The sequence below is a fragment of the Homalodisca vitripennis genome, unplaced genomic scaffold, assembly GCF_021130785.1.
Source record: "Homalodisca vitripennis isolate AUS2020 unplaced genomic scaffold, UT_GWSS_2.1 ScUCBcl_2987;HRSCAF=8205, whole genome shotgun sequence".
NCBI classification, from domain to species: domain Eukaryota; kingdom Metazoa; phylum Arthropoda; class Insecta; order Hemiptera; family Cicadellidae; genus Homalodisca; species Homalodisca vitripennis.
This window is the reverse complement of record NW_025779107.1, coordinates 1-24,143: the sequence shown is the minus strand read 5'-3', so window position 1 is coordinate 24,143 and position 24,143 is coordinate 1. Positions and strand designations below refer to the sequence as shown.

At 36.3% G+C, this 24,143-nt stretch overlaps 1 protein-coding gene across 2 annotated transcripts in view; it reads right to left on the bottom strand.

Moving 5' to 3' along the window:
* The window catches only part of LOC124372355, a 39,208-nt gene extending 17,918 nt beyond the window's left edge, over positions 1 to 21,290 (bottom strand). For both annotated transcript variants that reach the window (XM_046830738.1, XM_046830739.1), the window contains exons 1-4: positions 21,140 to 21,290; positions 17,413 to 17,616; positions 16,065 to 16,189; positions 671 to 881 (exon numbers count right to left, since the gene is read on the bottom strand). In XM_046830738.1, the coding sequence (XP_046686694.1) occupies positions 671 to 881; positions 16,065 to 16,189; positions 17,413 to 17,616; positions 21,140 to 21,147 (548 nt within the window). In that variant the 5' untranslated portion in view covers positions 21,148 to 21,290. The remainder of the gene's footprint in view (positions 1 to 670; positions 882 to 16,064; positions 16,190 to 17,412; positions 17,617 to 21,139) is intronic.
* Positions 21,291 to 24,143: the final 2,853 nt, after the last annotated feature.

Here is a 24,143-nt window from a genome sequence, read left to right as displayed (position 1 = left end):
AGGTATGCCTCCTGTATTCCTATCAACTAGTAACAATCCTGGTTTTCAAACCTATTAATTCAAACCTGTAAAGAATATTTTATTCAATAGATGAGTGTTTTGTATGGAAATATTTCATACTTAACAATTTCATAATTCTTGATAGTTAACATATAATATATGTTATATAATTCAAAACCAATTTTCACACCTTAATATCAACATTTTATTATAAAGGCCATTGACGATTGTACTGCCTTTGGCTTATGCAATAAAAACTATTCATATATAACCATTTGTCTATCAATAAAATACATGTGAAAGTACTTGGCCTCATTTTCAACATTTTTCAATTTAGCCATTGAACAAAAACATTTAGAGATACCTACATTAAACATTTTAATGCTCAGTATTACGGTGCATAATGATTTGATAATTTTAAATGCCATTTGATTTTAGTATTATTTGACAACATTATCAAATGGGCTTTGGAATGAAAGACGTAACGATATAGAATTGAAAAGTAACGAAAGCTTGTTACCACTAGAAGTTAATCAAAGTCAGAATCAGTTTATCTTTATTGGAAAATTCTTCTGTAATCTCAACAGATCAAAACAACCTCTGATAACAAAAGATATGCAAGGGCCACTAAACAATCTACTACAGAGTGTGACAAAATAAATCAACTTACTTATTGTTTGTGACTGAAGTGATATACTTAAATACTAAATTGCTGATAAGAGAAATGGTGGACTCTAGAAGCGCACATGGGTCCGACTCTGTGGTGCTGTCGCTCTTCACAAGCTTGCACATAAACAAAGACTTCGCCACCTTGGGCAAAAGTTCCTTAGGGGCCCAAAAGAAATCAGCCTTTTTAGTTGGGTCACTGTCTTGTGTCTCCTCTGCAACAGATCAATCAAGTACTTTAGTACATCAGTAACATTTCTTTTAAAAAAACAAGCAACTAATATCTTCATTTAAAAAGTACAGAACTGCATAAAAATTTAATGGGATTTAAAAAAAGTGCTCTTGTTATATTTTCAAATTTACAACTCTTTCAATCATATTGTAAGTTTTAACCTATGGACTCTCTTTATTTTGCAAGAAAAGCAACATCACATGATGTTAAAACTGATGTTTTGTGTCTTCACTTAAGAGAAGACGCTGAGGAGAATTCTCATTGCACTTAATCCTAAAAGGGCCTTTGTGTTTGTTTCCGGAATGATAGGATTTTCAAGATGTCAGATGTTTGTAAGGTGGTATGGCTGGCTGCCTTCTGTAGAGATTCAATGCGGAGTACTCGGATAGTGGGCTATAACTCGGACCGTACCACCTCGAAACAAAGGGAGGCTAGTTCTGTTCCAGCCTCCAGCAGTCAAAGCGAACAGGGAAAAGTAATCCCTAGCGATAGCCTTTAACACTAAGGGAGTTCCACCCAATCCAACAGTCATCCTCAGCAGTAGACTAAACATATTGATCCACCCTTTTACCCCAGTATCTTGAAATTTACAGTTTGTGATGTGCCACTTCGAGACATCCATAGGGAGGGTTGTCCAGATGAATGTAACACACGATTTTTTCTGTACCCAGTGTAGGTTAAAATGAAAGTGAACCCTCCTGAGGAAACTGATGTTTTAGAACAGTCATTAAAAATTAACCCTGCTGTAATTCCCGTTACTTTTGTAAGATAATAGAATTATTTATCACAATTGTTAATTGAAAAGAAAATATGCACTGTTTGTTGTATATTACTTTATTCAACAAATTTCTTACAGTACAAACATGGTCTTAAATATTATTAATCATATACTTCACGTTTTTTCACTAGGTAAAAAAAACTTCGCATAGACACACAAAACGTCTTTGAAGAGCACGACTACAAACAAGGACAACTTGTTGATAATCATACTAAAACGATAAATCACCTAGAGAATACAATAAAAAATCTTGAGAAAAAATTAAGCTCACAAGAAACACTTCAATCAGATTTGCCGAATCGTACAAACAATGATTCCCAAACTGAACCGTTCACTCATTACATCTCTCAGCCCATAAGCTACTCCTCAGACTCGCTGATGGAACTTGCTCAATTAAAAGTAAGGCAAGATAATTTAGAACGTACGGTTGAGGACTTGGCAGGACAAATCAAAAAAAGACATACTGAGCCTCCGTCTAACTCAGAAATACAAAGCATGCTTAAAACACAAAATCATAAAATAATTAAAAAAAGTATGCCAACCAAACAAAATAATACACCATCTAATAGAGGAAAGAAGAACTATTTCAGTGTTTCACTACAAATGGCTAAACTTACACAATCCCAGAAACAATATCCTATGGTTACACAAAGACAGATACTTTTGACAACTAATGAACTGCTTAAGACTGTGGGAGACTGCCAAACGCGTACAGAAAAACAGAAAATCTCCTGTACGACTCAAGGTCTAGGCCAGATTCTGGAAAACCAAGCTCACAAGACTCAAGAAATGACAGTGACTTATGCACAATATAACAGCAACAGGAACACAATAGGTACCAACAAAACTGAAAATCTGCTACCTGATATGACTATGGGAATCAGCCAATCCTACACAAAAATACTGTCCACCGAAATCCATGACTCATCAGAACAGAATGACCAAATCACACAAGATATTACAGAGGGAATCTGCCAAACCCAGCCTAAAAAACAGTCTCCTGAAATGACGGTGGGAACCTACCCAACCCACACCAAAAAACTACCCACCAAATCCCATGCAAACACCAAACACATTCATTCAACAAACACAAAAGGAGACATCATGGAAATAGATACAGGCAAACTCGAAGATATTCCATTAAGTGATGACGAAGACTCAGAACTTACAGAGACAAGAGCGACCGCCCGCAAGTATGTTGGGAGCACCTCAGTAAACCCAAACACAGGCCGCATTTCCAACCTACTCGAAGAGGATCTTAAAAATCTTGAAAGATTAAAACCATACTCTTTCCCACCAGAAGAGACACCTATATTGACTACGCAGTACATGACTGATGAAGACATGACCAAATCGTGTAGCATTTTCCTCTTCAATGTTGATGATACCTTCTCAACTTCAAGATCACCATCAACTACCACCAAGATGGCCGACACTCATCATCAACTGTGAAAGTGCTCCCATTAATTGTGAAGTTTTAGTGAGTAAAAACAACAAAATACTTACTGATCTGCACATCATTAAACACCACTAAACTGTAAGTGTATTTTAGTCATGAAAATCACTTAAAGACGTAACTCAAAAGAAGAGAAAACAATATATGCTGTCACAAACTGACACATCAAAGCCACTTTGATTAAAGCCACATATTTAAGCATCATTGACAGCAAGCTTTTAGAGCTTGAATAATGTTTTGTTTGGAATTAAGCACAAATATGTCTTAATATCAAGACATCTACAGTGACAAACTTAATTATTTGAATTCAGTACTCTCTTACCAAGCTACAGTGGCAACGCAACACCTGTGCTGACACAGCAGTGGCAGACATTCCTACAGAACCTACATCAACCGTGGTTACATTACACTGGCAAGGTCATCACTGCACAACATCTAGCATATGACACATTCTACCTCAACGGCTGCATCTACACTATTGAACTGCAAACTGTTGACAACAAGAAGTTTGAAGAGGGAAACCCTTTCTCTCACAAATTGCTGTCATTTTAATACACTGGCAAATTCTGAACCAGCCAAACAGAATTAAAACAAACTGATCAATTTGTATTAATAATTTTTATTATTTTTATTAATATTGATAATTTCTTCTTCAAGGAACCATTTTTGTAAACTGACAGATTCTGAACCAGCCAAACAGAATTAAAACAAACTGATCAATTTTATTAATAATTTTATTAATAATTCTATTATTTTTATTAATACTGATAATTTCTTCCTCAATGAACCATTTTTATAAACTGACAGATTCTGAACCAGCCAAACAGAATTAAATCAAACTGATCAACTTTTATCATTACTGTTTTCTGAACCTCCCCTGTCACAAAGAACTTTTAACATGCCAAAAACGAATTCGGAAACGTCCAAATACCCCTGTGGTGTTTGCAGTATCGGGGTAAGATACTCCGGTATAATATGTACTGGGTCCTGTAGCCAGTGGTACCATGGTGGCTGTGTGAATATATCTGACAAGCACCTAAAAAAATTGACCCAAGATGAAATAAAAACATGGACATGTGAAAATTGTAAGACCTCAATGACTGCCCAAAACGGCTCTATGTCACAATTAACCTTTGTGGCAATAGGAGAAGCAGAACAACGTCCCACATCTAAGACACCCAGCCCATCAGGATACCACAAGGTCAAGGAAAATAGAAACACAGTTATATCTGATCTGGAGCTGAGCTTGAGTGCTGTAAAAACAAAGGTAAAAGATCAAGAGGGACAAGAGGAAGATGATCTTGAGACATCTCTGGCATTGGCAGCAGAGGTGGGCAGTCTTCTTTTGGCTGAAAACTTGGAGCTGAAAAAGGATGCTGAGGACCTAAGCACCCGAAACTCAGCGCTGGAGGCTAAACTTGCTGAACTGGAGGCAACACTGGAAGATCGAACTGAAGCCGAGGAAAAATACCTACAAAAAATTGAAGAATCGGGAAGAAAACTACAAGAAGCTATAGCCCAGATCGCAAAGGAAAAAAAAACAAAATAGACAAGAACTACAGAACTTTTACGAGGATCATGACACAAGACAGACTCTCATTTTTGATGAACAAGCAAATAAAATATTAGAACTAGAACAAATAATCCTTAATCTCAAAAGAGAAAAATCTGGACAAAGAGATTTGCTGGACAAAAACCAACAAGACTCAAAGAAATTCAAAAATGTAGAAACGCAAACCATACAACCAGCCACAGCCTACACAACAGCACCGTCAAGTCCAACACCAGTGAAGCAATTACATGTAATAATAAACAAACCGAAATTAAACCAAGATGACAAAACGGGCCTACCTCAGACACCTAAACTCACTAGCGCTTCAGAAACACAAACAGATTACTCAGAATTTTATGTTCCCAACTACTCTGCCTCTCTATTAATTGAGCTGACTCAACTGAAGATTCGACAAGACCAACTAGAATGCTCTGTGGTAACTTTGCAAGAAAAACTGCTTAAGCAAGGTGAACAAACAAACCCTGCAACACCACCAGCACTCACACAAAGTACACCCACTGCAAAGAGTCTTCCTTGTTCTAAAAACCATAACATAAGTAAGAGCAAAAAACAAACTGGGAAGGAGAGGAACCATTTCAGTGTATCTCTCCAAGTAGCCAAAAACAAAGCTCGGCATGAAGAACCTGCCAATGTAGAAACAGGCTTGAGAAGGACTACTGTAAATGAAGGATTAATTGAAGGGATCAGAAGAGAGAAAAAACCACCACTGAGTGCTAAAATCCTCCCAAGTGGAGAAACCCTTGAGGAGTTTGTAACTAGAGAACTTGAAGCCCTCAAGGGATGCTCAGAAAATGACCATTTTCAAACCCAGCAACGCCAAAATAAACCCATCAGTAAAAACTTTTCTAACCAAAGTCAACCCCCACAAATATACATCAATATGGAAGTCGCCTCAAAAAATGAAAACGCTTTTTTAGAAAACTGCCAACCAAAACAGGAAAGACACAAAAACATACAAAACCACAGGATTTTCATCAACTCCACTCTGAAAAAAAGGACTCAGCCTCAGAAATCTCAATTTTCCACCAGAATATAAGGGGACTGTCTAAAAAAGTTGAGAGGCTAAATCACTTTCTGAACCAGTTGCGCCCAACAGTACTGATATTAACTGAACATGGGCTAAATCAAGATAATCTACGCTCAATATCAATTCATGGATATAAACTAATTACAGCTTTCAGCAGAGGCAATCATAAACTTGGAGGAGTTGCGATATATCTGGAGGAAACATCAGGCATTGAGGGAGAAGCAGCGGATATTGCCAACTACTGCATAGAATTAGTGTGTGAAGCAGCCTTGATAAAGATCAAAATTAACAAACAATCACTACATATATTGGGAGTTTATAGACCTCCAGGAGGACAAAGTAAACAAGCAATCGAGATGATAGCTAGTATCCTGGAAAATATTCGAGCAGAGACAAATCCAATACTTTTAATGGGTGACGTTAATTTTGACAGACTAACTGACAATCCAGAAAACCAACATTTTGAAGAAGAGCTGCTAAGTCATGGAATAATACGCCTCCCTCTCCCAGAAACACGCATAACTAACACTTGCAAATCATCTATAGACTGCATATGCACTAACATGCCCAATTCAACTGTCAAATTCAATATTTTTCAAACAGGCTTATCAGATCACACAGGCCAACAATGTCTTTTACACCTAGAAAGTAAAATCCCACAAACATCAGTGAGTGAACACAGAAGAAATTTCAGTAAACAAAATCTTCAAAATCTTAAAACGGAGCTTATGAAAGTAGACTGGAGCTGTGTGTATAATGAGCCTGATGCTGAAGAAATGTACAATGCCTTTTACAGGAATGTAAGGCTGAATCTGGACTTAACTTGCCCAAATAAGAAATCAAGAACCAAAAAAAGATCTAAGCAAAATGGCAAGTACGATGAAGAAGCCAGGAGATTGAAAGAAATTTTTCTCAGGGCCTTTCGGAAATATGAAGTAACTGGCAATGCTGCAGATAAGGCTGAAATGATCACTAAGAAAAAAGACTACGACCTCAAGCTTAGAAACCTTAAACGTACTGCAGCAACAGAATACATAAATAAATCCGACAATAAATCAAAAGCACTGTGGACCATAATAAACTCAGAGAAGCAGGCTAAAAATCCAAGTGTAACACCTCTTCAAATGGAAATAAATGGTACATTTGAAAACAATCCCTCGTTGATTGCTGAAAACCTAAATAAATTTTTTGCAGAAGTAGCAGAAAATACACTGATAAAAAACAGAAATGATCTGCATTATGTCCCGCAGTCAATTCAAAACCCTCCCATTAGGCAATACATCGAAGTGTTCAACTTTGCTCCAACTAATGAAAAAGAAGTTTTAGAAATAATTAGCTCTCTCAAATCAAAATTATCATGTGGTTTGGATGAGGTACCATCCAGGGCTGTCAAGCATTGTGCTGAACAACTCGCTGCCCCCCTTGCTGCTGTGATAAATAAATCATTTGAACAAGGACACTTCCCATCATTACTAAAATTATCGAAGATTTACCCAAAACACAAGACTGGAACAACTACAAAATTAGAGAACTATCGGCCAATCTCATTGATATCCACATTTTCAAAAATAATAGAAAAAATTGCAATCAAAAGGATGACTGAACATCTGCAAAACCAAGAGCTGCTAACAAAACATCAGCACGGCTTCTTAAAAGGAAGATCAACACTAAGTGCATTAGTCAGCCTAGTTGAATTTGTCACAGATCAGCTGGAGGACAACAAACTTGTAGCAGCTGTTATGGTTGACTATAGCAAAGCTTTCGACTGCTTGGGACACGACCTCATTCTAACTAAACTGGCAACTCTAGGTGTCAGGGGAGGGTCGGGGAACTGGATAGCGAGTTACCTAGAAGGACGCCAACAGCTTGTAGAATTACAAACATCAACAAATGGTAAGAAGACATCCTTCAAATCCACCTTTCAACCCTCAAATAGAGGAGTACCACAAGGCTCAGTTTTGGGCCCTTTTCTGTTTGTCCTTTTTACCAATGATTTTCCAAATTCCATAAATTATAACTCTGTAATGTATGCCGATGACACTACTCTCCTTCTAACCACAAATACTGCTGAAGAGCTCCACTCTGACATAATATCATCAACGCAAGAAACACTTCACTACTGTCTCCAAAACGACCTGGTAATAAATCCAAAAAAGACAACCTGCATAAACTTTAGTAGGCGACTGGACGAGATACCAAAAATTCCTGATCTCTTGGTAGAAAAAGAAGCCAAATTACTGGGAGTTACCATAGACTCTGATCTTTCCTGGACTACTCATGTCAATAATTTGAGCAAGAAGCTGGCATCAGGAGTTTTTGTTGTGAGAAGAATGAAGTGGATTGGAGGACTCGATATAGCGAAAGCAGCCTACTACGCCTTGATTGAATCCCACATTAGGTATGGTTTGATAGTGTGGGGTGGCACAACCAAACAAAACCTAAATAGAATCCTAGTCCTACAAAAGAAAGCAATAAGAACACTTGCTGATCTAAAACCAACAGAGAGTTGTAGAGAATCTTTCAAAGCACTAGGAATGCTAACAGTGATAAGTCTCTATATCCACACTGTTGTTACCCACACACACCAGCAGGACTACAGACGAGGGGAGAATATCCACCACTACAACACGAGACGAGCAAAAGACTACATACTTCCACTACACCACACTACACAGTACAGCAAGAAGCCGTCGTACATCGGACGTAAACTGTATAATGCACTACCAGAATCACTGAAGAACCTGAACACCCAACAACTGAAGAGACAACTACAGGACTGGCTGGTGGAACGACCGCTATACACATTGGAGGAATTCTTCACCATGACACAAACCTACTAATTTTGTAAAGCAAGAAGCATGAAGACAATTCTGTATTTTGACGCCATTACATTTTCTTGATGAAATTGTAAATAAAGCATTTTGATTGATTGATTGATTGATTGAACTCAAAACGTCACTGCAATTCAAAAGAGACTAAAGAATAAAAACATCTCATTCAACAACTTCACTACAACTCAGGACAACAATGGAAACACAAAAATAATCATCTGTTTTTCCGCCAAACTCAACAACTGGAAGAAAAAACTGTTTCGCTTTCTAGAGCTGGCCAATGAATGCATCAAATTTCCAGTGCTCTTCTCCATCAATTCAGAGGAAAACATGAAGGAAGTGAACCTGAGCCCCTCAAGCATTAGAGAGCTCCTTCAGGTATTTCTGCAGTTCTCCAGCAATGCCTACCTACATCGCTTCCGCCTGTATACACAAGAAAAGGAGACGAAGAAAACAATTGACCGGATTCTTGATGACACAGTGTACAAAAATCAAATAAAAATATCAAGAGTAGCAACAAGAGACTCGGCTATATACAGCACTTGGAGAACAACTCGAGGGTCCCTCCCAAGCCCAAACACCTACCACCCTACTCGTCCAACTGGAAACGACAGGCTCAACTACATACATGGGGCAATGCACGAACAAAAAGAGCTTTGGAAATCAAAGGAAACATATATCCTTAAAGAGCATTGTAAAATATACAAGGAGTACAATGTAAGCCACCTGACAGAAGCCTCCCAAATAGATCTTTTCCACCAAAAGACTAAGAAAAAGTATGACATCATAAATATACGCACAGGAAAAGTGCTTACAACAGAAAAAACACAAACACAATACCAATTCGGGTATGACAGTGCACGCCTAGTGGAACTGCAAAGAAACGAAAACCAAAATTACAAATTATCCCCTAACAATTTTGCTATTAATGACAACATCCTAGTTTCAGATAACACACAGCTCCTAAACGACCTGAGGCTATATAACAGCATAAAACACCTCAATATTACTCTTACTCCGGATATTCCGCTTAACCTAGTACAAGGAGTACCAGGATGTGGCAAAACCACCTATATACAGAAGAACTTTAAACCTGGAGATCTAATCCTATTCCCTACTAGAGACTCAGCAATTGACTTCAGAAACAGGTTCAAGGACACACACCCTAACTACTGTAAAACTAACATTAATGACACCTTCCGAACCCTACACTCATTTCTGATCAACTCTTCACAGCATATCGAGAAAGGAAACCAGTATGATAGGCTCATCATAGACGAAGCACTTATGATGCACGCTGGGGAGATTCTATTTGCAGCAACCCTCTCCGGAGCAAAAGAAGTCCTACTCATAGGTGATACCAATCAAATCCCCTACATAAATAGAACAACCGAGCTGGAGGTAAAATACTACAAAATCTCTGAAATAGCCACAACGGTCAAAGTGCTAAGCACATCCTACAGATGCACTAAATCTACGACAGCTGTCCTCTCAAAATTCTACCCACAAGGAATGGAAACAACAAACGATATAGTAGGTGAACTGGATATACAAAACTTTGAGGGCCTAGAAAATCTAAAGCTACACCCAGATGAGTACACTGTTCTGGCTTTTAAACAGGCAGAAAAGAAAGAACTTATCAAAAGAGGATACAAAGCATCCACCATCCATGAGTTTCAGGGCAAACAAGCTGCAAATATAGCTGTAATACGCACTTCCAGTAGCCCAGGGGAAATATACAACTCACTCCCACACTGCCTAGTAGCACTATCTAGACACACCAAATCCTTTCTTTACGTGACACCATGCAGGAATGACACAATAAGCAAATGGATCCAGCAGACAAACGCCCTTGACAATAAGGAACTCTTAGCATTCACAGCAAATAACCTCACTACTGACCAGCTGAATAGAAAAAGCATAACAATCAACACAGGCCAAAGTACTAACAGGCAAGAAACAAACCCACATCAGCAGCAGCCAACCACAGACCACAATTTTTTAGACAAAATCCAGCACAGCAAGGAAAGAGACAAGACCAAAGTGAAACACAAACCACGAACACTCTGGAACTCCAGCTTCAAAAAAATAAAACACCTCCTAAACAACACAAGGTCACGCGGCCACACCAAAACATTGTAATGGCCCACCAAAATATAGATGGAATCAAAAATAAAATAGAACGACTGACACACTTCCTTCACTCCCACAACCCCGAAATTCTCATACTGACAGAACATGGACTAAACAGCGCAAACCTAGAAAACATCAGGATACCAGAGTATGAACTCATTGGAGGGTTCACAAGGACACAACATAGGAAAGGTGGTGTGGCAATATTCAACAACAAGAACTTAAAAAGCAAGGTCAGCATAGTATCCATCTCAGACTCAACAAGTGAAATGATCTGTGAATCCATAACACTGAAGATAAATCTCAAAAACTGCTTTCTATACCTAGTGGGAGTCTACAGACCTCCACATTCTAACCTTGAGAACGCTATTGATACACTCTCAACAGAACTAGACAAAATCCCAAATCCAAATAACCCGATAGTCATAATGGGTGACATAAATGTTGATAACCTGACAGATAGTCAAGAAAGCCAAAGCTTAATGGAAGCTCTAGAGGGATTCAATATTAAGAGATTAAAACTAACTCCTACTAGAATCACCCACCACAGCCAGACCTCTATTGATGCCATCTGCACAAACATAAGTGAGGATCCCATAGTGTGATCACCACAGGGCTTTCAGACCACACTGCTCAACTGTGTCGTGTAACCGTAAACATTGACAATCATATTCCAATAAAGTCTAAACAAAGGGTTATAAATATGCACAAAATGGAGGAAATACGAACAATCTTAGCAACCCAAAACTGGGCAGATGTAATATCTAAAGAAAATACAGAGGCTGCCTTCACTGCTCTGGATAGTGTCTTGCGGTTTACTCTGGACGCAGTATGCCCACATAAAACAGTACAAATAAAGAAAACACGAGTAAAAAGAGTATGGGATGCCGAATGTGAAGAACTTAAAAGATCATATTTAGAGGCATTAAACCGAGAAATCCTCACTGGTAATATAGAAGACAAAAATAACACAGCTCTCAGAAAGAAAAACTATGACCTCAAACTGAAAGATCTGAGGAAAAAGCACAATGTACACCTTATAGAGCAAGCAGAGAACAAATCAAAAGCCTTATGGAAAGTAATAAACTCAGAGAGGAAGAAAAAGAGTGAGACTTCAGTTTTAGAAAACCTGAATATAGAAGGAGGCATGCACAGCTCACCCAATAGAATAGCAAACTACTTAAACAGTTTTTTTGTGACAATTGCAGATAGAACACTGAAACAGAACGAAAGGGAAGAACATGGCACAATAGAAGACCCTGTTGAAAATATATTGGCTCAAAACCTCCAGCTTTACAAGGCAACTGAAGAAGAGATAAGAAAAACTATAGATTCAATGAAACCCAAAACTTCGGCTGGAGAAGACGAGATCTCATCTAAATTAATTAAATACTGTAAGAATGAACTAGCAGCCCCTCTAACAAACCTAATAAATAAATCTCTTAACGAAGGAGTATTTCCTAGCACTTTAAAAACGTCTAAAATATATCCAAAATACAAAAGTGGAAAAACCACTGAAGCAACCAGCTACCGCCCAATCTCCTTAATACCAAACTTCTCAAAAATTCTTGAAAGAGTAGTTCTCAACAGACTCACAGAGCATCTTCATCAGCATAACCTTTTTACCTCTAAACAGCACGGCTTCATCAAGAACAGGTCAACAACAACAGCCATTACGCAACTCATAGAAGGCCTCATAGAGAAGCTAGAACAAGGCTACATTGCCTCAACAATCTTGCTGGACTTCAGCAAAGCATTTGATTGCCTGGACCACAAACTGATAATAAAGAAACTAAGGGTTCTCGGTATTTCTGGAAAAGAAGCACAATGGTTTCAAAGCTATATAAGTGACAGGAAACAGTTGGTAGAGATCACCTATGAAGACAATCACGTCCTACAAAAGATGAAATCACAAGTACTACCAATAACTAGAGGAGTGCCACAAGGATCAGTGCTTGGTCCTGTCCTGTACATTCTTCTAGCAAACGATTTTCCAAAATACCTAGAAAACTTCTGCGAGGCGGTCATGTTTGCGGATGACACAGCGTTGATTGTTGCTGACAAAAATAAAGAACAATTGGAAATAAATTCCTATGTGGCGTATAACATGGCAAAGCAATACTGCTACCAAAATGACCTTGTCTTAAATGAAAGCAAAACCTGCCAACTCATCTTCACAACAACCCCAAACAACCATCAGGGGCTCCCAGACATCACAACTGTCAGTATAAATAAATACTTAGGCATAATTTTAGATAATACCCTAACATGGACACCTCACATAAACCAGTTATGCAATAAATTGAACTCCAGTCTCTTTGTTATTAGAAGAATGAAACAGATCAGCGACCATAAAACAGCACTAACTGCCTACTATTCACTCTTTGAGTCCCAGCTTCGATACGGACTGGTAGCCTGGGGAGGTACAAGTGACACAAATCTGCAAAGAGTACTGATCATATAAAAAAGAGCAATAAGAACTCTGAACGGACTGGGCCCCAGAGACTCTTGCAGAGAGGCTTTTAAGGAGCTCAAAGTACTGACAGTGGCCTCACTCTACATCCTTGAAACTGTGCTCTTTACAGTAAAATCGGGCCAAACTAGAATGGAAGAACAGCATTCTTATAACACCAGGTACAGACACAACTTTCTGCTTGACGCTCACCACCTTAGTCTATACGAGAGGAAGCCTTCCTATAAAGGAGCCACCTTCTACAATCGACTGCCTGAGAATTTCAAGAGGCTGCCTGAGAAAAAACTGAAAACCGCACTGTCAGACTGGCTACTGGACCGATCCATCTACACAGTACGAGAGTTCCTGAACTGGAGAACCCATTGACAAAAAAAAAGAAACTATAGCAACTTTTATGATGTTATATCATAACCTTGAAATTTAACACTTTTTTACCTATGTACAGTAAAATTTTTGTATGTATGTAAATGTAAACCTGTGTTTTTTCTTACAATGTAATGTTTTTGACGCAATACTATACACTATGTATATGTAAATAAAGATTGATTGAGGTAGATTATTGAAAAGACGTTGAATGTTACATTTCACTTCACTTTTCCAAATACTACATAAAAACTACACAATCCAGAAAAATTAAGAAATGGTCACTTTTAAAAAAAAAATATGTATAAATTTCAGAACAATATTTACTCTATGAAAAAATTTTGTGAGAAAAGTATATGAGAAGAGTTACAGCTGTTTGAGCGGTTCTATTTTGGTGCCGCAGCTGTTAATCAATGTAACTCGCTTGCTGAATGAGGAGACAAATAGGTAGTTTCTACCCATACTGAATATAATGCATTCAGTAAAGTATGGACACAGCTGCAACTGGCTGTTTCAAGGCCAGACTATAATACAGACTGGAGACCTGATAATGTGATGTCCGATTGCTCCGCTTCATTCAATGGGAAAAAGCGAGTGCTAAGCCTCATAATTGTTAATGCGAGGCGTGTTTTAAAAGCAAGTACCATTTTTAATTTACATTGTTGCAACGCTGCAGTTATTGTTTAGCGCATGCGTGCCATGTAGCTACATTTGTCAGGAAGCCACAGATACCATTACGGTACCATTCAACCGAGTTTACATGTGTTAGTGTGATTTTAAAATGCTGCCACCACCTATTGAGAATTCTGTTGAATGCGAAGTGCGGAATAAAAAAATACAAAATAGTGACTAGCAGCTAAACAAAAAATTTCTCAACCTATGTTTATAGGACATTTTTTGTTTGGAATGATGAGTATTATCAGCGACAGAAGTTTGTGATACCCTTTTCTGAACACACTGTATATACAATAGATTATAAACGTAAATATCAGTTTTGTTGTCTCAAAACATTCTGATAAAATTAAATTAATAATGTACTTATTTGTTTCAATATATTACATTAAATATATTTATTATTTAAAGATATCTATTAATTTAAACAATCTCTCCAATAATATAAAGATTTTATTTTTGTGAGGCCTTTCGTACTCAATGAGTACATCTTCGGACTCACACAACTGAATAAAAGTAAAATAACAATAGTAACATAAACAATTTTGTACTAAATAAAAACATATGTCATTAAAAATACAAAGAGGTAATATTCTATGACAGCACAGTATGTTATATGTATATATAAAAATAAAGTTTATATTTAGTTAAATCAAATAAAGTAACGGTGAATTTTGAAAAGGCCCAGGTTCGTTGTTTACCAGATTATTTTGGTTCTTTTTTATAAAAATTGTTTCATATACATCAATTGTTTCAGAATGTATTTATAGATATATTAAGTTTTAGTTAATAATGGGTTTATATCTCAACTGTAAAATAAATATTTACAAAATTACATAAATTTGTAAGAATAATTCCATGTTTGTCATCTAGTCCTATAATTTTAAGCACAATCTAATGGTGAATATAAAAATTTACATCTTAGTAATATAAAAATTCAAATAATCTTTCCATTTATGAATTAACATATTATTATACTCATTATAATAAAATGAATATTCTTTATTAAATAAATATCAGCTGCATGCTTTAAATGCAGAAAAGAACATCTACGTCATCATACAAGCAGTTAACTCAGGACACAAAAGACAACAATATTCACAACTACAATACAAGAAATGCCTCCAACTTCAGCTTGTCAACACATCACCTGAGCCTCTTTGGGAAAAGAGCCATCTTACAAAGGAGCCCTATACTTCAATAAACTTCCAGATAATATCAAACAGCAACAGCCTAAACACCTCAAGAAAGCCCTGAATGAATGGCTCCAAGAGAGACCCTTCTACAACAAAGACGAATTTTTAAACTCTGACCTATTTATGTAATATGTTACTTGCTATCAATTTTATTTGTTATGTAAACAAAAATATAATGACTCAATTACTGTTCTCTACAAATTAAAACTTTATATATTGTAACTAAACTGAAAAACAAAGGAAACAGCAATAAAAGTTTATGTTGGACTGAGTACGACACAGAAGTGCAAAAGGTTAGTATTATTCTTTGCAGAGGCAATGAACTAATACTACTACAGAAAAGTTCTTCACTTAAATTTCTTAAAAACTTGAACTCCATTGTAGTTTCAAGTATTTTTAAAGTGCTTATAATTTAGTTCTGAATTATTTAAACAGTTTAAAATTTTTACAGATTTACAATTATTTATTAGTTACTGCAAAAATTGAGGATATATTTAGAATGAAATATTTTTAGAATCTGATAATCTCAACAAAAGAGCCACATACAGTATTGGTATATATTCAAAAATGGATAAAACTTAAAGGTTGAACAGTAGAAATTATTTTTCATAACATAAACTACTATACCATATTAAAGTTTGACATGTTATTGTATTTAACTTACCTGCTGTGGATGAAGGAACTTGTGAAGTAGTATCCAGTTCACTTATAACTTCAGCAATATTTTCTTCTTTTTTTACATTTAATGGTAGATTTTTCTCTTGTGTCGAAGATTTTGTACTAGATATCCTAAAAGTACAGTACATAAACCAAATCATTTCTTTATATCAATGTGAATAAATTAAAAGAACATTTAAATGAACAATAAAGATCATAATTAAAGTTTGTACAACATTTAGAATTATTTAGCAATAAGAGTAAGAACTAAGAAAAACTTTTAAAATAATTTCTAATAGATCATCATCATACATGAATGCCATCATAAATGGCAGACTTAATGATACCAGTTTGGTCCTACCCCTACAGACCCTATGAAAATTATAGATACTTAACTTACTTGCATAAATTATCTTTGTTACTTTCAACTGTACATGAGAATAAACACTTTTCAGACTACGCTTATTTTACTTTTCATCTTCATTCAATGGTTGGATGTACCGAAAATAGCCTCCCTAGAATGATTCAAAGGGCTAATTACAAAAATTTTAAGTTCTTGGTTAGACAGTTTATAAATACCAATACAACTTATGTTACAATTATCACGCACACACAAACGCACTGAAGAATAAGTTTTAAAACCTAAATTGATTATAAAATATAGGGCTGCAAAAAATAAATTATTCTAATTAATACATTTTTTGTTTTTATAGGCGAATTTTTTTTCCTTTAATTTCTCTACCATTACTCAAATTTATGTTGGATGCCATTTAGCTAATATTGAATAATGTCGAAGGTATTTAATAATTTTTAAATTAACACAAGTCAACATTACTGTAATGCACCTTCTCCTAATAAATACAAAGAATAAAGGCTGTTTATCTATGGAGATTATCCTTATTTTTTAGTACACAGCTGATTTAATTTACCAGATGATAATAAATTAAGTAAAATTATCGTTACATAACAATTAAATTCCACTTCATTTGTTTATCATAGTTTTATTAATATATTTGACAGTTACAAGTATTTTTTGGTTTTGAACCTTTTACATCACCCTGCATAAAAGTTATGACTGTAACAATTCTACACTTAGTAGATTGTATACAAATTTGTTAATAAAAGAAAATATGTTCTTATTCATTTAAAATCAAACAATCCAATAATGTACAGTACATCTAATAACATGAGCAATGTAGTAAATATAATGATTTTATAATTAACTAATTGGTCCACCTTCAACACAATTGCTTTGGAACGGTGACCACAGCTAAAAACAAATAACAAAGTAATTGTATATTTGAAAAAATACTTATTTATTATGACTAAATAATTTGTACAACATTAGTACTCACGATTTATCAGCAGGAAAGAAGAGTTCGTCCCCCGGGAAGTAAATTTCCCCACCAGGTTCTATAAGTTGGTATTTATCACTGTCTCCACCTGTCTTCATCAGCTTATATTTCAACATTGTTGGTGATGGCGATTGGTAGATGGCGATTGCTGGAATGTTCTGGTGGTTCAAAGAACGGTACGAGAAATTTAGTTTGTCGACCTCACTGGAAAAATCCAACCAGACCAATAAAACAAAATTTATTAAAATTCTTTTAACCCTTACCGCGCGATGCACTCAAACGCTGAGTGAGGTTCACATGTTACTGAAACGCTGTGAACTCAGATGCTGAGTGCATTCAGTTTATTGGCTACAAATGACGTGTTGTTTACAACAAACGTGCTAGAACGAAGGGGAAGGTTGATTTATGGCCTGGGCAACCCAACACGTGGACACGGACCGTTCCTTGTCGACAGACAAAATATTATTTATTGTTTTTGTGTCTGGAGCTTCACGGCGACACTCCAGGCAGCGCGGTTGACTCAGGGTCTGCGTGCGTGTACTGCCAGCCGTCAGTCGCTTGTATCTCCCTTTCAACTACGGATCGTTGCTTACTCGTTTTCTATTTTTATTCAGTTACAATATTATTTTAGTGTACAAAGACATTTTTATAGTAGTGTTTATTTGTAGTGTGATGTAGTTTATGTGTTATAATAATGGTTATTTAGTATCAGTTAGTTTTTATTAGTATTAGTGTTTCTTTTGTGAAAATATGGCGAATCCAGACGATCCGGAGTTTGATAGTTTTGTTGAGGGGATAATGGACACATCCTTTTCGAGTGCTTTTTATCCAAATGAACCAGAAGATTTCGATATGGAGGATGTGATTTTGCACAATATAACTAACAGTGACACAGACAGTGAAAGTGGTGTTCCAAATGAAGGATTACCAAGTACTAGTGGCGGTAATCAAAATAATGACGGATTACCAGGTATGTCAACTTTCATGAGGAACTATAGGCCTATTCCCACAAATGATAATGAATGGATAGATGTAACCAATTTCGATCAAGGACCTTCTACTACTATTCCGATTTATAGTGTAAATACTGGGCCTAACTTGCCCACCAGCTTTGATCATAAGACAAAACCAATGGACTATTTTGCTTTATTTTTTAATGATGACTTGTTAAAATACATTTGTGATGAGACTAACTATTTTGCTAATACAAAAAAAACACGTTTGTTGTCACCAAATTCTCGCCTACAAAAATGGACAGACATATCTGAAGTAGATTTGAAAGCTTTCTTAGGAGTTATCATCAACATGGGCCTTTTAACTATGTCTAATATAAATAATTATTTCTCTACTAAGTGGGTTAAGCGGATGCCATTTTTCAGCGATGTGTTTTCTAAGGACGAGTTTCTCAATATATTTTGGAACATCCATTTTAACCACAACGAAACGCAACTACCAAGAGATAAAGGGTTTCTTGTGAGACCTATTATTGATCATATAAAGAAAATGTGTCAATTGTTTTATAATCCAACTAATTCCGTAGCTATTGATGAAAGCACAGTTTCCTTCAAGGGAAATATTAGTTTCAAGGTTTATAACCCTCAGAAACCTGTAAAATTTGGAATGAAACTTTTTGTTGTCTCAGACTGTGATAACGGTTATGTTTATAATTTCATTCCATATTTTGGAAAAGAAACCTTGATTTCTGGTTCAAATCTATTGAAAACCACTCAAATTGTGAAAGTTCTCAGTGATTCTGTAATCTATAAAGATGTAACTAATCCCAAACGCGGTCTTCATGTATATACCGACCGCTACTATACAAGTCCGGAATTAGCCGCAGAGCTATTGAAAACTCATTGCCATCTCACGGGCACTGTAATGACGCATAGGGTTGGAATGCCACGTGGACTCAAAGAAAAATATAAAAAAAATGAAAAAAGGTGATTTATTTTCGTACCGAAAAGGAGACACCTTAGTTGTGAGTTGGAGGGACAAGAGAGTTGTTACCATGCTCAGCACTAAGAGCAAAGGGAGCAAACACGATATGACAATTGTTCCAAGTAAATGGCCCAATCAACCTCCAATACCAAAACCTAATGTCGTCCTAGATTATACAAAGCACATGGGTGCTGTTGATAGAAGTGACCACTTCATATCCAATTACCAATTCATGCGCAAAACAAAGAAGTGGTATAGGAAAATATTTTTCTGGCTACTAGAAGTAGCAATTGTAAACTCTTATTTGTTGTATAAGAGTATACAAACTACACACGGCCGAAGACCAATGTCACATGAGGAATTCAGGGAGAGCCTTGTTGAAGATCTTGTGGCAGAGAAGGCAAGTCTACGGAGAGAGAAGAGACGACGGCGCGCGCCAGCTGGGCCCCTTCACGAGCGGCTAAGTGGGCGGCATTTCCCATCAAAGGCAGAAAAAAGGAGGTGTGTTGTTTGTATGCAGAACGGACATAGACGTGACACACCATATTTCTGCAAAACATGCACATCAACCCCAGCACTTCATGTAGAAGACTGTTTTGAAGCATATCATACAAAAGAAAATTTTTAGGTAAAATTTTGATTTTTTTTATTTACAAATATGTATATAATTTTGCTAATACAACATTATAATTAGAATTTTATTAATTTTTGTTTTATTTTAACATTACAGAACCTAAAACCAAACATAGCTTTTAAAATTTAAAATTTGTATTTTTTACATAAGTTTCAGCTTTTTGGGTACATTTAGCATTTGAGTGCATAGCGCGGTAAGGGTTAATACAAATATTAGTGAATTTGAAAATCAATTATCAACAGCAAATACACTAAGTTCACTTAATCGGGTGCACTAATTAACTTGACCTAAATTTGTTTTATTGGCCTTTTGAGAACTTTAAACTGCACTTTAAAATAGATTATATTTTACTTTAACATTTTGTAATTTTTAGAAACATTACATTATTTCTTTTACTGGCAATACTTGTTTCCTTTTTACCATTTCTCTCAATGAATTCAGCAGCTTCCGAATATTCGATCAAGAGGGGGTTTCACAGGAGTCAATGAATAGAAGATGTCACTGTCTCCCATTAAAGAAATGTTGTTAAGTCAAATCAAACATCAATGTAATGCTCATTTGATTTTGCTATCCATTCTAATATAGTCCCTTTGGACCAGACCTTTAATCATGCTTTTATTTGGAAGTTCTAGGAAAATAGTGTACAAGTGTTTTTCTAACATACATCTGCTTGCATTGCTATCATACAGCTTTTTTTTAGTTTTTGACAAAAAATTACAGTACCGGTGCCTTAACTCATCGACTTTACTCACCAGACATATCTCTGTGTGTTTTTTTTTACACATGAAAGAGTAAGAAAGAGCTTACATTTGATAATATTGATGATGTCAAGAAAAAACTAGGAGCTTTTTCCTATTTGGTTATTACTGAAGACAAATATAAATATTCAACGGCCATCACTAAGAACCAATTTGAAGTGATTCGTAATACAGATGCTTTTCAAATTTTCTAGGAATCTAAGTTTGTGTTCTACGAATAATCAACATTTTTTAAATGTATCCGACCACCTCAGATTTGAAAATTGTTATGTGATGAACATATCATTAACTATTTAAAATTGGCAGTGAAGTGGTTGCAGGAAAGGATACCTTGCATAACACTTTAATAATTTTAAGTATAATTCATTGTAATGTAAATTAGAATCTTAGTACTTACGCAATCATTTTTCTCTTGTCTATATCGGAGAAACCTATTCTATAAACAATTTCTAGTCCTGAATTCAACGCTTTGGAACTACGAAATGTCAGTTCTTTTATAACTTCACCAAGGGCTTTTTGATCTTTAAACCTGTTAACAGTCAATTAAATTTATTAAATAATGCAATAAAATTATACCACTCAATAACTTATTACAAGAAATCAACCCCATAACAAAAATTTTTAAACTAACACTGATGATGAGACATAGGTATCACTTTATGATGGTCCAATTCTCAGAAGAGAGTGTAAAACACGGGTGTTTCAAAATGCAACGACTCCGACAAAGGTGGAACCTATGGTTTACTCATGGTGGTTACTGAAATCTGTTTTAAAAAATAAAACAGATTTTGTAGTTTTTGTGCAAAAACTACAAGCATAAAGATGGTTATAAAATTACTGGCTCAGAAACACATCATCCAGCACAATCGTAATAGTACAAGCAGGATGAGCTTACTAATATGTGGCTGAAATGTATGTGTACAGTAGACTCCCTCTCATTCAGCTTCGTTTGGTTTAGCCAACTGCCTAAATGGTTTAGACTGACTGACTGTGTTCGCTGAGGTGCTGGCTGGCAACAGGTCATCACAAGATTATCGAGCGATGGCAATGTGCTCATTCCTTTCTTTAAATTGGTCAGTTGCCTTCTGTATTTGATCAAGTAGAGACGTATAGTACAAGTACATGTACATTAGTATTCTTTTCTTGAGTGAACGTTTGTGTGTGTGTGGGGCTGTTTGGATTCGTTTTCGGTATGAGTGCTTAACGTAAGAGTACTACTTTTGTGACAATGGAACAATGGCTGAAAGCACTAGAGTGTATAGCCAAAGGTGAATCGGTGCAAAGTATTTGTAGTCAGTAAAAGCATGGTAAATGTTCGGGGTCGAAACAGAGACTTTTTGTACGCAGATTGAAACGGACAAAGTTCTTGCATCTCGTTGCACTTTAAAGAAACCTAACAATGAGTTAGTTGGTGATGCTCTATGGTTGTGGTCTTTGCAAGAATGTAGAAGAGGAACGCCAGTTAGTGGCACCACTTTACAATAAAAGGCTGTTATCCTACACAATAAATTTCAAGGGGAAGGGGAATTTGTGGCTAGTGATACTTTTACACTGGAAACATAGGCATGGTGTTTATTTTCTGGGAGTGTGATCCCAGCAAAAAGCTATCAGCGGACCCGGCAGTAGCAAGTGATTTCACACAAAAAATTTGAAAAAGTGTTTGCCGAAAATAACTTAAGCCCAGAACAAGTACAAAATATTGACGAAACTGGGGTAAACTTCCAACTTTTATCTTGAAAAACATTGGCTGCGGCAACAGAAAAGTCTGCCCCTGGCTTTAAAGTAAGCAAGAAAAGAATTACAGGGGCTCTTTGTTCCAATTCTTTAGACACCCACAGACTAGCTCCTTTTGTCATCGGTACGTCAGCAAATTCCAGGACATTTAAAAACTTGGACGTCAAAAGCTATCAGTGTGCTCTTTATGGGTCACAGAAATCGGCTTGAATGGATTCTCATTTATTTAAACAGAGGTTTATCTGTGAGTTTGTGCCTGAAATAAAAAGTCACTTGTTAAGTTTGAAGTTTCCTGTAAACGCACTTTTTGTTCTCGACAATGCGCCTACCCACACCCGGATGAAATGACATGTGAGTGTGAGACTGAAATAAAACTGTATTTTCTGCTCCCCATGTGTGACAATTCTCAAACAGCCAATGGATCAAGGGGTCATTGAATGCTTTAAATGGAAGTACAGCAGAAAGCTCATTTCAGAAGTTCTATTCGACCTAGAAAACGATGTGACCTAATGCAAGTGTTAAATAAAATCAACGTGAAGGACATCATTTTCATGGTGGCTAAGGCCTATGATGAAATAACGGCCTTGACAATAATAGTCATGGAGAAAAAAGTGTGGCCAGACATTGAAAAAGCTTTTGAAAAGGATGGAAATAATCTTGTTGCACCCGACCTTGAACATGAAGCAGAGGAACAGGCAGAAATCCTAAGTGACTTAATGCGGCTACCTCACACTGAAGACGTTGTGGAAGATGTTTTAGGGTGGATGACCGCTGAAAAGGAGCTCGATAATGAAGTTTTGAATGGTGAAGTTTCATGAACTCATCCATGGAGTAGAATGGTCGGCCGGCCAGCCATCTGGTTAGTTTGGTCTTCAATGTATTTCCTTGTAGCATTTTTATGTCCTCCGGAAGGTGGTTGAATAGTCTCCTGCCAATGTAGGATGGTTTCCTCGTAAACAGAGCAGTGCGGTGTTGTGGCAGGTGGAAGTTTAAAGCTTGGCGCGTGTTATAGTTGTGAAGGTTGTGGCCTCGTTGTAACTCCTCTTTGACAGCATGCATTATGACCTCTCTAATGTAAAGGCTAATGATCGTTAAGACACCTTCATGAATGAAGGCGTCTCTGCAGCTTTCCCTTGGACCGAGACCTGACATAATTCTGACTGCTCTTTTCTGTAACAGTAGGATTCTTTTTACGTTTCCTGCTGTTGTGCCTCCCCAGACCACGAGACCGTATCTCAGGTGTGACTCGATCACATATGTCTCTTTACACACAAAGTAAGACAATATCACGTTTTTGAGCTATCAGTAATTTTCGTAATCATGATCAGCTGTTGTCCACAAATAGACACAACAGACAAATGGTAATGTATGACATCAATAGTTCAAATATTAATTGAAATCTAAATATTATTTAGAAGAACTTTCCATTATCTTGTAAAATTCAAGCTTAATAACCCATTTTTTTTTCTCTCTACAGAAAATTCCAGAACAAATCACAGTTTTGTTTTTGAATTACTGATAAGTAGCCACTCTGTTTACCGCACTTCTGGAAGATAAAGTCAAAGCATCTTTATTACATGATTATTAAGAACAGTAGTTTGTCAGATTATAATACAAAGTTATTATCATACAATTACAATATAATAATTGTGAGTTGAAAGATTTTA